Below are 12,847 nucleotides of genomic sequence, written 5' to 3'. Positions count from 1 at the left end.
CAGTAGATTGGTAAAGTCATGTTGTATGATAAGGTTTTAGTTTTGTGTAGAAGATTTTAGTCAATTTTTTCCTTATGAGTACATCATCAAGGTGGTAATTTCATTTGATCAGTATAAAAGATAGACAGGTGGATACAACTTGTTCATTAATTAGAGCATTAATTGTTTGGAAATCCAATTTTTGATTCTTCTTTTCAACCCACTCTTTGTAATCTTAATTTTAGACACTTTTTTTCCCCAAACAATTATATGGTTCATATAACCTGTTTAATTATCTTTGTATTGATATTTGACATGAGATGTTGGTGACTTGTGACATTTGTCAAACTTTTGCATGATGGTCATTTAATACAAAATATCAAAAACTTTTCAATCAAATGATGCCTAAGATAAAAGCTGAATTTGGCAATCAGTTCTCAATCAGAAACATCAGAGTGCGAACTTAAGAAAATGGCAATTAAAGTAATAAATACAGGAAATCTTTTCATTAGTCCTTCTATTGTTTTCATAGTTCTGGACCTTTTGGTCCTCACCAATTTATGTAATGGAAAGAATTTACAACCTTTACAAAACATGCCTCATTTATTCTAATCTAACAATTTTTGTTTGGAGATGAAAAAACAAAATATAAGTGCAGACGTACATTAAAATATAAACTAAAACACACATTTCCAGAAAATTATGTTATTTACTGGGTTAGTATCTGAAATTATTTGAATATGCTCACATTTTGGAATAAGCAATAATTTAAAACTACCTGTGTGTGTAGATCTATGAAAATATTCAATTAGTGCTCAAAATATATACTTATTCTTGTAAATGTACGTTTTCATTGTTGATTTGCAATTGACAATAATCAATTAAATGTTTTTATCTAAGACCCTGGGTCATCAGCTCTTGTTAATTAACTAACCGGAAATCTGACCATTATGTTTGGATAAAAAATATATTTTCTATTTATTGGTGAATACAACATAAATTCAGACTTGGGCTTAGTTTAACAGACTGAATTAAACTGTTTCTGGAAAAAAACAAAACAGGAATTAGTAAAGCTTTATGTTTTGAGGGGAATTCAGCTAATTAGTGGTTCAGACGGGGCCAGAGATTTCACATGATGTAGTAGCATAAATTCCCATTCAGCTCTCGAACATATAGACAGCAATAGGCATAGAAAACTATTTTTAGCTCTTAATAATAATAATAAAAAAATTAAATGATTTACTACCTAGCAAAGCCAAAATATGGGATTTTGCTTTGCATGTTACTAGTTCTCAGCTGTAACTTCCATTCATTTGCTATTAAGACTTTGCCTAATGATAAAAAAAAACAGTTGTGAGGGCAAGCCTCAGACAAGCAATGGCAAAAAAAAAGAGAAAAAAGAATGAAGAAGATGACTCCACTTCAGGGCCCAGGTGTGTGACCGCCACCCTTTTCACCCTTGATTAGTAGCTGCAGTGAACAAGTGATCCATCATGGGTGTCCAAGAAAAGGAAGCAATTGGCTGGGTATGTTTGTTACTGCCTGTGTGTTAGACCATAAGGTAGGGAACCTGTCCTTGTGTGTGTGAGAGAGTTGTGTTGCAGCTGATGCTTAGAGGCAATCATGTCAGTGGGAGTGTCATCTCTGACTCTGAGCTGAAAGCAGGCAAACAGATGTACGCTCGGCTCAGGAGAGGATACTGGAACAGTGGCTCTAATATGCACTATAAAAAAGGAGGCATTCAATGTACACAAAAACAACAGCATATTTGGATATAAGGGATCTTATTCCAGCAGTGGATTAGGTGAATGAATTAAATCCACCAAGGTTTTAATAAATAAAAAAAATGACCCCTTTGAGAGCTTCTTGTGGACATCAGAGCTGATCGTTTCGGATGAATCTGTTGCCTTCTGAGTGCTTGCCATAGTAGATGTAGCGACACTTGGCAAATACCCCTAAAAAGAGAATAAGACAAAAATAGTTTAGGTGGGAATCATGACTGGACATGCACTTTGCTCTTAGAGCTATTGTTCTTAATGATGCTAAATGAAGAAGTAAGAATTATTAGTTGTGAGAAGTTCTTTGAATGGCAATGGACTGGGGACCTGTCCAGGGTGTACCCCGCCTCTCACCCGCAGACAGCTGGAGATAGGCACCAGCAACCCTCGCCACCCCGCTTGGGATAAGCGTGATGGAAAATGAATAGATTGATGGAAGTTCTTTGAATAGAACCTGTTGTCGATCAGGTTGCAGTCAGAAAACAACACTTTCATCAGATTAAAAAAAAAACGCTTAAATATTGAGCAGCAAATGTGAATTATTTTATTCTTTTGAGACGTTAAACCTATATTTTTTGGAAAGTATTAGTAGCATTTAGCATATTTCTTTTTATTTATAGAATAAATATACAAACTACAATATGCAACCTGAACTGATTCATAATATGTTGCAAAAGACAGTTTAAAATCTAAGCATCTATAATAATTTTGTCTTTGCTTTATTCATAAAACTAATTTAAAGAAAATGCTTGACTCTGAAGAAAAGAAATATCTGCTGTTAGCATGCATATTTTTCAGTTTGCATTTTTCCCTAAATATACATGAAGAAAAACAATGTTTGCAGTTTCAGAAAAATTGCATAAAGCAAAAATATTTGCATTTTTTAAAAATAGAGGTTTTAACCGTTAGTTTATTATTTGCTTGTTTTGTTTTTAAAATTCATAGTAATAAAAAAAAGCAAAAACACAGAATTTTACCAGAGGAACCAGAAACAACTGGGGAATATAAAACTCAATACAAAAGATAAGCAATTAAAGTAAGTGAACTTAAATACCAGGGAAAGAAATAGAAATACATAAATAAAAAATACGTTCAGTCATTAAAATACAAGTAACCTAAAAGTGATTATCTTCAAGAATGATGTTTGACATTAGCACAAGAATAACAACTACAAATCTGTTAATAAGCTGAGTTTCTAAAACTATGATCATTCACAGGAAGAAAGACTAAACAGAAGTAAAAAAACAAAAAAAAAACAGATGCACTTTTTACCGTTATCAAAAATATGCAACAGAATTTGACAGATTTGAGATTATATCTTGACCAATGTTATCATGAAAGGCCTCTATCCATATAACTATCATGTTATATAACGGAAGGTTGTCTCTTGTGCTCTAAAGGTGGTGCTGTCTGGGTAGAACCACCTCTCTGGGAACACCAGGGGTGCAGAGGAAGCCCATAGCTTTGTGGTCAGTTTGCTGTAATGCTAATGTCACAAACACTAACATCCTAACTTGATGAATGCAGGGGGCTGCACCCTAGTGTCATCCCCCACCAAATGAGGCAAGGACAAGTGGCATTAGTGGCGTCAATGATCCTCTGACAGCCTAACAGATACGGCTTTCACCAGCTTTTCTAAATAGATATCAAGTGCATTATAGGAGGGGGAGGAAGGCAGGCCAAAGACAAGGCAGGATTGGAGAAACATATGGGGAAGGCATTGTCGCAGAGGGATAAGGGACGCTCGGAGTGGTAAGTCCAATCACATAATCCAAGAAGACATTGTCAAGAGAAGCAAGAGAATGGCAACTAAGTGACAGAAAGCAGGGACGGGGACAGAGATACTGGTGCCATATTAGTGCCAAGCATATTCTGATGCCACCCTCAATTCTAACCAAACTTGACACATCGCTCTCTTTCCCGCTCTCTCTGACTCTTCAAAGTAGGCTCCACCAAGTCTCACACACAAACACACAAGTGCACATATGTGGAGAACAGAAATGCACAGGAAGCCACACAGCGCACCAGTCCCTTGCAGCAGTGGTGGGTGTTCTGTCAGGCGGAGGAGAAGTACGGCAGCAGCAGAAGCCCACAGGCCCGGGGACAAGCTCAGTCAATCTAAATCTGGACTTTGTAGTGGAGCAGTGCTCATTTCCCCTCATAGCCCAGCTACTTGAGGTGATCCAAACACTGAAGTGTGAGAAGCTGTCACCTCCCATAAAATCCAAGACCAGCTCCATGCCTGCCTGCTCCCTAGTGTATGAAGGATGTATACATGTGTGTTTTTAGGTGTGCATGAGTGTGTGTGTGTGCTTTTTTTTTTTTTTTGACAGCATGGAGGTTGGAAGCGTAGTGAGTGGGGGGATGAATTCCAGCTGCTGTGATTTGCCTTGGGACAAAGGTGCCATGGTTGTATACTGTTCTTGACACCACAGGACTCAGGGTATCTCACAGCACTCAGACCAAATGGTTGCCAGGGTCTTTCATATATTCACTGTGTACCCAACGAAATACTCGCTCTCCAGGAGCAGGACCCTTAAAAAGATTACCCGCCAAGGCACCAGAACCATGTCTCCAATAAGACATCACCTAGAGGGTATATATTCATAGGTTGCAACCAAAGCCTTTAAGAGATAACCTTCACAGATGAAGGAACTAAACCTAAAGGCCCCACAAGTCTTCACACTCTGCTGAACTCAACTTCAGCCTGTGGGTACTAAGAATGATTGGAGAGGCCACAATGTGAAACTCTCAGGCACCAATTGGAGATGTCTGGACTATGAGTGACCTGTAGCTCTCCAACAGCGCCAATATACACCTCCGTAAAATAAAAAGGAGGAGAAGTAAATTAGGAGTAATGGAAGAAAAAAGATCAGGGATGTGTCTGCTTCCCAGTGGGTGAAAAACTGCCCAAATGTGACAGTTCTCCATTTCTGCACTACATTAAGCACTATGTTGTGTGCATAAACAGCCCTCTCCAGTTTGCTTTCTTCCCCTCACAGCGAGAGGTGCACTTATTACAAGAGAAACCAGGAGAAAGATGGGCTGGCTAGAGATGGGGAAGGGAGTAACTAAGCCAAATTTACTCTTACATAATACCTTCAGAGGCCATGCTTATGCCTCTGGGATTCTGCCTGATGAACCCGTACTTAATAGCAAGTATTACCATGCCAGCACTCAACAATAGCCTCTGTGTATCTAAATGTGCTAATATCACCAACATTGCCACGTTCCAATACATATTTTGATTTTCAGCACAGAAATCATGTGAACCAAGAGAACATTGGGAGCGGCCATTAAAGTGACATATTAACAAAGTTATGAGTAGGCTAATGCTTCCATTATGCCCTGGTAGAGGAACAATCACAGCTTTGTATTACACAGAAGCACAGCAAAAGAAGTTCAGAACATTTCATCCCTGCAGTTGTAGCAAAGTATAAATAATATGAGATATGTATAAGATTTGTATAACCAATAATAAACATACAATGTTGCTTTTCTTGTCTCTTTTACTTTTTTCTGTTCTCATCAATGTGACCAACTGGTGGACATTGATGGTGGTAAACTACATTGCAGCCACAGCTGCCCTGGGCACACTGAAAGAAGCGACTCCTGCATCCTACCCCACTGCTGCCCCAGCATAGTCAGTTTACAGTTTACAAAATATACATTGAGACTGCTGTGTATTCATTTGCTGAGAAAATGTCAATAATATTCACAATAAGAAACCAATCGTACTCAAAATGCTGTGCTCAATTGAAATTCTTATTGAATCCTATTTTAATATAGCAAAACAAGTTAAGTGATTTGTAGAATAAAAAGATGCACAGTAACAGGTATCCTAGTACAGGCTATGATAATTTTGCAGTTTGGGAGGTTGTATCTTACACAAAAAGTATGGGATGGGATTCTTCAACTGAGGTGGAGCATTGAGTAATGGACTACTGTAAGTTAACAGGCTGAAAGGTGCCAACAAATTTTACTGGCTTGCATAAAAAACAAATTCAACCAGAAATATAACCAGGTAAAAAAACATAGCCATGGAATTTAAATTTAATGAATGAAATGAAACACTTCTTAAGGCAGAAATGTTCTGTTGTGATCGTTAACTAACTGGCTGTAAGATAAATAGCTTGAACTTTTAAGTAACCATTATTGGCTTGTCATATCTTGTTACTGTATAACCAGTGGAACAGTTAAAGGGTTAGCAATTTGGTCTTTTCTCTTTAAAATCAAAATATTTGAAAAATGGGAAGTGATCTTTGGAAGGATTGTGGACTTTGTAGGTCTGTCACTAAAAGGGGCAAGAAGGAACAGAGCACCCTGACCTGTAACGGTCTACTTCTTCACCACACCCTGGAGTCAAGAAAGCACCCATAGTCTCTAGTCCGTGGGTAACAAGAATATCTCCGGAAGTTATTAATTCCCAGTGACATCAAGATACACAACTCTGATTCTACTGTCTGTTGGACAATTGTACATCTGACATTTTGATTATCATAATGCTGAACTGTGGACAAATACACCATTTATTGTACACCATATGTGCTGTCTAAATTGGAATTGTTCTTCTTCTCTTCTGAAAAACATGAAATAGAAATTTAAACCAATGGTAATCACATAAGGTGTCCCATTAAGATGTAAAAACATTACAGTCCTAAAAAAAAACAACATGCAGCCATCATACACTCTACATAACATCAAATCTAATGACTGCACGGTTTGTTTTTTTAAAGGACTGAATTTAATGTTGTACTTCACACTTTCCTCAAGTTAACCACTTTTGGTCTGTTTGAAGACTTTTGCGAAATAGGACAGATTACAGTATTTAGGTCACCCTGACCCTTGTGGGCATCAACATCATCAATTGGCCTTTAGAGCTAAGCTACCTGACCTGAAAGTGACAAGTATCAACTAAGTCCATGCTGCTCCTTCCATCTGAGTTTTTCATTGCAATGATAAAATTATACTGCCCAGGAGGCACTTCTGAACCACATCAGGACAGTAATTTAGCAGTCACTACATTTAACAATACATAAAAATATCACAGGGGTCTTGGCTACATTTGAAAATATTCCAGAACTACTCTGATTTTGTCTGTTTACCTTTAAATGTAGAGAGGGGGCCAAGTTCAGGTTAAAGGCAAGACTTGTACCACAATAAAATATGTTAAGACCAGATATTAGATTTACAGAACATCGGAAAAATGCATGTTTTTATTGTTTAAATTTGACTGTATGCTGAAAACATATAAGACAAACAACAAAGACCTCCATGGATCTGCATGCATGAATCTGTCAAAATTCCTTGCCATATTTTCTAATAGTCTGCTCCAGAGTTTTGCATTTAATCAGCACACACTCACAAGAGGGGAGTTGGAGAGGGATGTGAGATGGAGTGGGTTTAATGACTGCTCCCTGCATAAAATCAGCTTGACTCTTTTTCAAGGGCCATCAATATGTCACCCAGCGACATGTCCAACGGATGTAGCTTTTAACATCAAGGTTATCTATTCACAGAATGAATTTTTCTCTGCACACTCCTATTTTCTTGTCTTGTCCCTTCTCTAAATCTGTCCTCTCATTTTTTTCAGCTGTTCACACTGTCTTTTCTCTCCCCTGCAGTATCTTTTGTCGTATTTTACATTTTCAGATCTTTTTTTTTGTTTTTTTTCGATTCCGTTGTTTGCTTTTCTTGTCTCTTTCACTTCTTTTTTCTGTTCTCATCAATGTGACCAACTGGTGGACATCATTTTGTATCGTTAACATTATTATGCACTGCTAAACGCATTGGACAGAAAAAAAAATATTAACATATCTACACGTTTTATCCCAAGTAGAAAATGTTGAAATAATACAGGTATCCAGGATGGGGGTGGGGTCAGACAGAGCTAGCCAAAGACACTATATATAAGTGACCTAAGCACTTTTGGCTTTGGCCGCTGCCACTTGGTACTGCGGAAATAGATCAAGCTATTATTTTATCAGTTCCCATAAATGACATAAAGAGGCAAAATGTAAAATAGAGTTCAGGTGTCAGTGATAGGGTGTTAATTTTTTAAAGTCCATCCAAGGGTTTAGTATATCATTGATACAATTTTAAGTAAGATAAAATGGAAGGAGGCGTAAAAAATATAAATTACTTTTAATTAGTCACCAAAATACTGATGATGCTAGGTTTGAATTCTGGTGTTTAGAATTATTATTTTTCAACACAATGCCAATATAGAAAGGAACAGCAATAATACCAAAGAAATTGATGTTTATAATGTTCTATATCACATTCTGCAATATAAATACCCAGTTTGTGGATAGTCCCTCTGTGTTATAGGTAGCTTAGTCTGTTTCTTTAAGGAATTATTAAGGACATCCAGCAAAAAAGCAAAATTTCAATATAAACGTCTTATGATTTGCTGTGGTGAGCGATGAGTAAGGGAACAGCTGAAGGGACTCACATGGTTAGCTAGTCGATTATATTTTAGCACTTTAACTAGCCACTATAAACATGCTTAAAATAATCAGAGGTGCAAAATAATGTTTTACTAAACTATGTTCTTTTTATTAAAAACACACTAATGAACAAATAGGGTGTTTGCAAAGTAAACACTTAGATCACACAATGTTCTTAGGAAATTATCATCATCTACACAACCTAAAATCGCATCAGTCTATTAATATTACTTTTTAAAATTAATTTGCATGCATTTACTCAGAACTTAGACATCAGCGTCTTCTGATGTTGCACACAGAGCCACATAGTGTCTGCTGATGTTGCCCTTAGTTATTTGAAATAACGGAAGCATAGTCACAATGCACACACACAAAACACAGATTTAAGGACATGTTGTTTATTTTTTTCAGATGTTTTTTTTTCTTTCTTTATTTTATGTTAAATGACTTTAATTTTTATATTCATTCACTCAGCTTGTTTAAAAGGCTAATGCACTGATAACCTATGCAAAATTGATATTTCAATTTTCTTACCAGGATCAAATTTTCTTTCTTTTTTTTCAGTGGAATACAGGTGAAATGTGGATTAAGACAGTATTCACATCATGTGTGGTCTCAAATCTTTAAGCTGCTGTAGCATTCTTATAGTGCTGTATTTGTCTGCGTATCTGAGTTGCTGGATGGAACTTATTCAAAAGAAACAACATAACAAGCAAACAACATAACTGACCAGATATCAAGCATGTTTGATATCCGCAATATGGTTTAGGCAATTTTTTCAATATATTATTGGGAGTAATGTAAAATTGACAGTATGCTATTGTATTAGGATGCACTAACTTTTAGCCAACTTGTCCCTGTCCTATTTTGTTTTGGGTTTTTTTTTTCAACCATCAATCCATCTGTTGATACATTCCTCCATCCATCCATTGTATATGGATGGATGGATGCTTAGTTTTGCATGGGTAATCACGTTGTTATTGCAGTATTTGGTCAGCACTTGCATAATTGCAATAAAGGTGTGTATAGAGAGTTTTGACCATTTTTTAAATCATATACTGTTGTGTGTGAGAAGGATCCATACAGCAGATCAAAAACACACAGAAATACCCCAAATAGACCACCAGCCCAGTTCATAGGACGCTCTGGCACAAGTTGTACTTAATGTAGATGCTACAAGCATATTTTCTTTCAAGAAAGTCAGATATGTTCCATATGTGCATACATGTTTCTTCTGCTTTTGTGTTATATTTGTTTACTGTATGCTGAGCTGGGTGTCTTAAAAAAATAATTCTATCTTTTCCTAAAGACAATTAAGACTTTTGTCTTGATTAAATCAATCAAGACAAAAGTCTTAAGGGAGGCCCGAGACAAATGTGAGAAAGGAAGTAAGAGTTTGTAGTTGCCTTGTAAAACACACTGATAACATTGGCAGGTGAGCAGATATCTGTCTAAACATTTCAGATTATATATTGTGCAATCCTCAAGAATATTAAAAAGAACCATTTAACATGTTCACTCTGAAAACCTGGGTTTTTCAAAACCGGGTTAACCCGCTAACAATTGGTTCTTGCCTCTTTACCGACTGGACCAATAGGCTGAGTCTGGACCTCGGCTGGCAAGCTGCATGGCCACTGTCCCCCACCACAGCGTGTCTGATGATAGCATCACGCTGAATGAGCATTGCTGATTGTGACAGTGAGACAGAAATCTGTGAAGTAAATAATGGAGAGCAACATGGACGGGAGCCAGAGCGTAGTCAGTATTCTTTACTATTTCAGTCTTTTATCTGTCCGAATCTCTCTCACAAGCGCTGTACCATGTTTATCGAATGTAAACAGAGTTCTTTCAGCTTGTTAAATCAGAAGTGTCTGGCGCTGTGTGTTGACGTCCGTACGTTGGGTTCATTTGTGTCACGTAATTTAGCGGGTCGACCCGGGTCTGGTGGTTCTACTGCATGCCAATCGGCTTTAAACACGTTTTTTGGCCAGTGTGAAAGAGGTATTACTGCAGTTTTACAACTCAGTAGCCAAATACTTCCGCCATGAACCAGTATTCACACCAAACTGTTTTAAATGTGACATTGAGCTCCCCAGGCACTGGCTGGCAGCAATACAATGCTCCGGCCAGCCTGTGACAAGGAACCCCTAGCATGTTAGCCACTCCCTCTGTCTCACTAAATAGTGTTTACTGGAAGAAGAAAGAGTGGAAATCCCTCACCTAGACTTTGTTGCGCGCGCAGCTCAAGTATGTGCAGGCATTTACAGTTGTTTGTTTTTTTTTTATCTCAAATACTAGCTTTCAGCACTAAAATGACATTCAGCCTATGCTGGTGTTAGGAATCCAATTTGTGCGGGTTGTTTTAAGTTTGTCTCTCTCTCCACCACCAGGTGGCGCCCTGTCCTCGTTGGTCCTCCTGCACACCTGAGCTTCATTGGTTCATTACCGGGGAGTATTTGAGCCGTTGACTGCCACTACCTTGACGTCAGAGTGTTTGCCAGTTTTGAGTACTCTAGCCAAGCCGTGATTAGATGAGTTGAACCTGTGCTTCATTTCTCAGAGACTTACTGTGTTTTTGTCTTTGCCTTTTGGCAGGAAGCCTTCCCGCTGACTGAAAGTTTTGGGCTTCTCCCCCAGGAAGGATATTTTGTGTTCACACTGAGCTGGGGAAAAGTTCCACACAATCCGTTCAAGTACTGTCGGAAATCTAAGTGGCAGTCCGCTCTCATACTCCTCAGGGTCCAACTCCACCAACCTGTCCGCCCTCCAATGAGTTGCTCTCCCTCTGGAAAACTCTCACATTCTGGATTCAAGGCTTTGATTGAGATCCCCTCCTACGTGAGTCCCTTTTTCCTCCATGCTCAAGAACTCTATTCTGTTTCCTACGGCCATTGAACTAACCGCTGTGAACTTCCCTTCCACTTCTACAGTAGTTCCGGTTCAACAGCTCTCTCTGAGTTCAAGATCCCACCTCCTGTTGTCCTCATCAATAAACCTGGTAAACTTTGATTTGGTTCTCTGAGTGGTTTTCTGCATGTGGGTCAGATCCCTTAAAAGCATCATGACAGCTAGTAAAAAAAATATTTTTTCCTTGAACATACAGTTAGTAGCTGCCATTATGAACCATGCCAGGGCTTATAGTCTCACTGTTTACCTCATGTTCATTTACTGCGTCCATTTGAGAACAGCGCCTTCATGTTTTTGACTTCATTGTATTTTTTGAAACTTTTTAACTAGCCACCATATAAGCCTGTGACATTGAGGGGATTACCGGTAATTTAAATCAGCATTCATCTGTAATCATTAGCCATTATTACCCCTGATAGTCACACAGGCTATCAGAAATCTGTCCCACTTTTCACTTAGAAAAAGAGGGGAAAATGCAGAGAAAAGAAGCACTGAAAAGAAACATAGGCTATAACAACAGTACTTTTAAAACAATTAAAGGATGGTAATTTCATGGTAGCTTTAAACTGATTATTAAGTACACAGAACATGGTGCTTGTTCATATACAGTATTACCATTTCACCTGGTTCCCAAAGTTTTTAGCTTCTGACCCATAAAATGGTACAAGGTTCAAGTCATGACCAAAACCTTTGGCTGAATATACAAACATTTCTACATAATAGTTTAAACAATATAATAATAATATAACAAACAGCATCAACAACCAAAATAGTTGTATTTGTTAATTTCAAGTCATTGTTTATTTCATGGTCTTATATCTTTAAGCACTTCTACATAATTTCTTATTGTTTAGATCCACCTGTGGTGGATCTCAAGTAGTTTCACAGCACCAACATTAGTGCTTTACAGAACCCCATTTTGTTGTAATTTTGGCTGCAGGACATTTGGAGTCTGTCTCTGCCAGCATTATACTTTCAGAATATTATTATGTATTTATTTTTTGTCAATTTTTTTGCAAAGACAACAGCTGTGAATAAGGAATTTGCAGGACTTGCCACAGACTTGTAATTGAATTTTGATCTGGACTTTGAATTTCCAATTTCCAAATTTGCAATTTCCAATCATGAATATGTTTATATCTAAGACATTAGGTTATGACTTCCAGTCCAACCTAGTATAAGTATTTTGCACCTATCATCTTCCTACACAGGGTCGCTCACCTAGGCTTTAGCCCCATAACATGAATTTTGACAAGGTTTTTTCATTAAGGGTTTGTGAATGCCTGACGGTGCTTCCACCATGTTACAGCATCTGCGTTTAGCAAGAGTTGCAGTGTGACTAAAATAAGTATAAAAAAAACAAAAACATTGAAAATCAGGAATGGTTATTTCCATTAAGTTCCAACTTAAAAAAATGAACAAATATTTGCCAATGATCACCCTGTGTTTTCGGTCTAATAAGATATACAGCCATGTTTAGGCATTCTTGAGAAATAATGTATATAATTTATGTTACGGACATTTTTAACAAACAGAGCACAAGGTAAACTTTTCTTACAATAACTTTAAAGTGCCAACATAAGAGATTGATAGTGAGCTTTGGCTAATTTACAAATTTCTGAATACCTAAAAGTCATGAACTACTATTCAGCCAACACACAGAGATCTTGCATTTTATACAAAACAGACAAGGAAAGTTATTTACTGCTAGAGCTCATCTAACCTTAAGGGCAC

The 12,847-nt window shown here is 37.5% G+C and overlaps 1 protein-coding gene across 1 annotated transcript in view; it reads right to left on the bottom strand.

Annotated features, from left to right (window-relative positions):
• Positions 1–814: 814 nt before the first annotated feature.
• LOC107089985 (chromosome unknown open reading frame, human C10orf11) overlaps positions 815–12,847 on the bottom strand; it is a 298,397-nt gene continuing 286,364 nt past the window's right edge. Inside the window, exon 7 of the mRNA XM_015383126.1 lies at positions 815–1,934. Coding sequence (XP_015238612.1) covers positions 1,855–1,934 — 80 coding nt within the window. The 3' untranslated portion in view covers positions 815–1,854. The remainder of the gene's footprint in view (positions 1,935–12,847) is intronic.

Source organism: Cyprinodon variegatus, unplaced genomic scaffold, assembly GCF_000732505.1.
Source record: "Cyprinodon variegatus isolate N-32 unplaced genomic scaffold, C_variegatus-1.0 Scaffold1, whole genome shotgun sequence".
Classification (NCBI taxonomy): Eukaryota; Metazoa; Chordata; class Actinopteri; order Cyprinodontiformes; family Cyprinodontidae; genus Cyprinodon; species Cyprinodon variegatus.
This window is presented reverse-complemented; position numbering and strand designations above follow the sequence as displayed.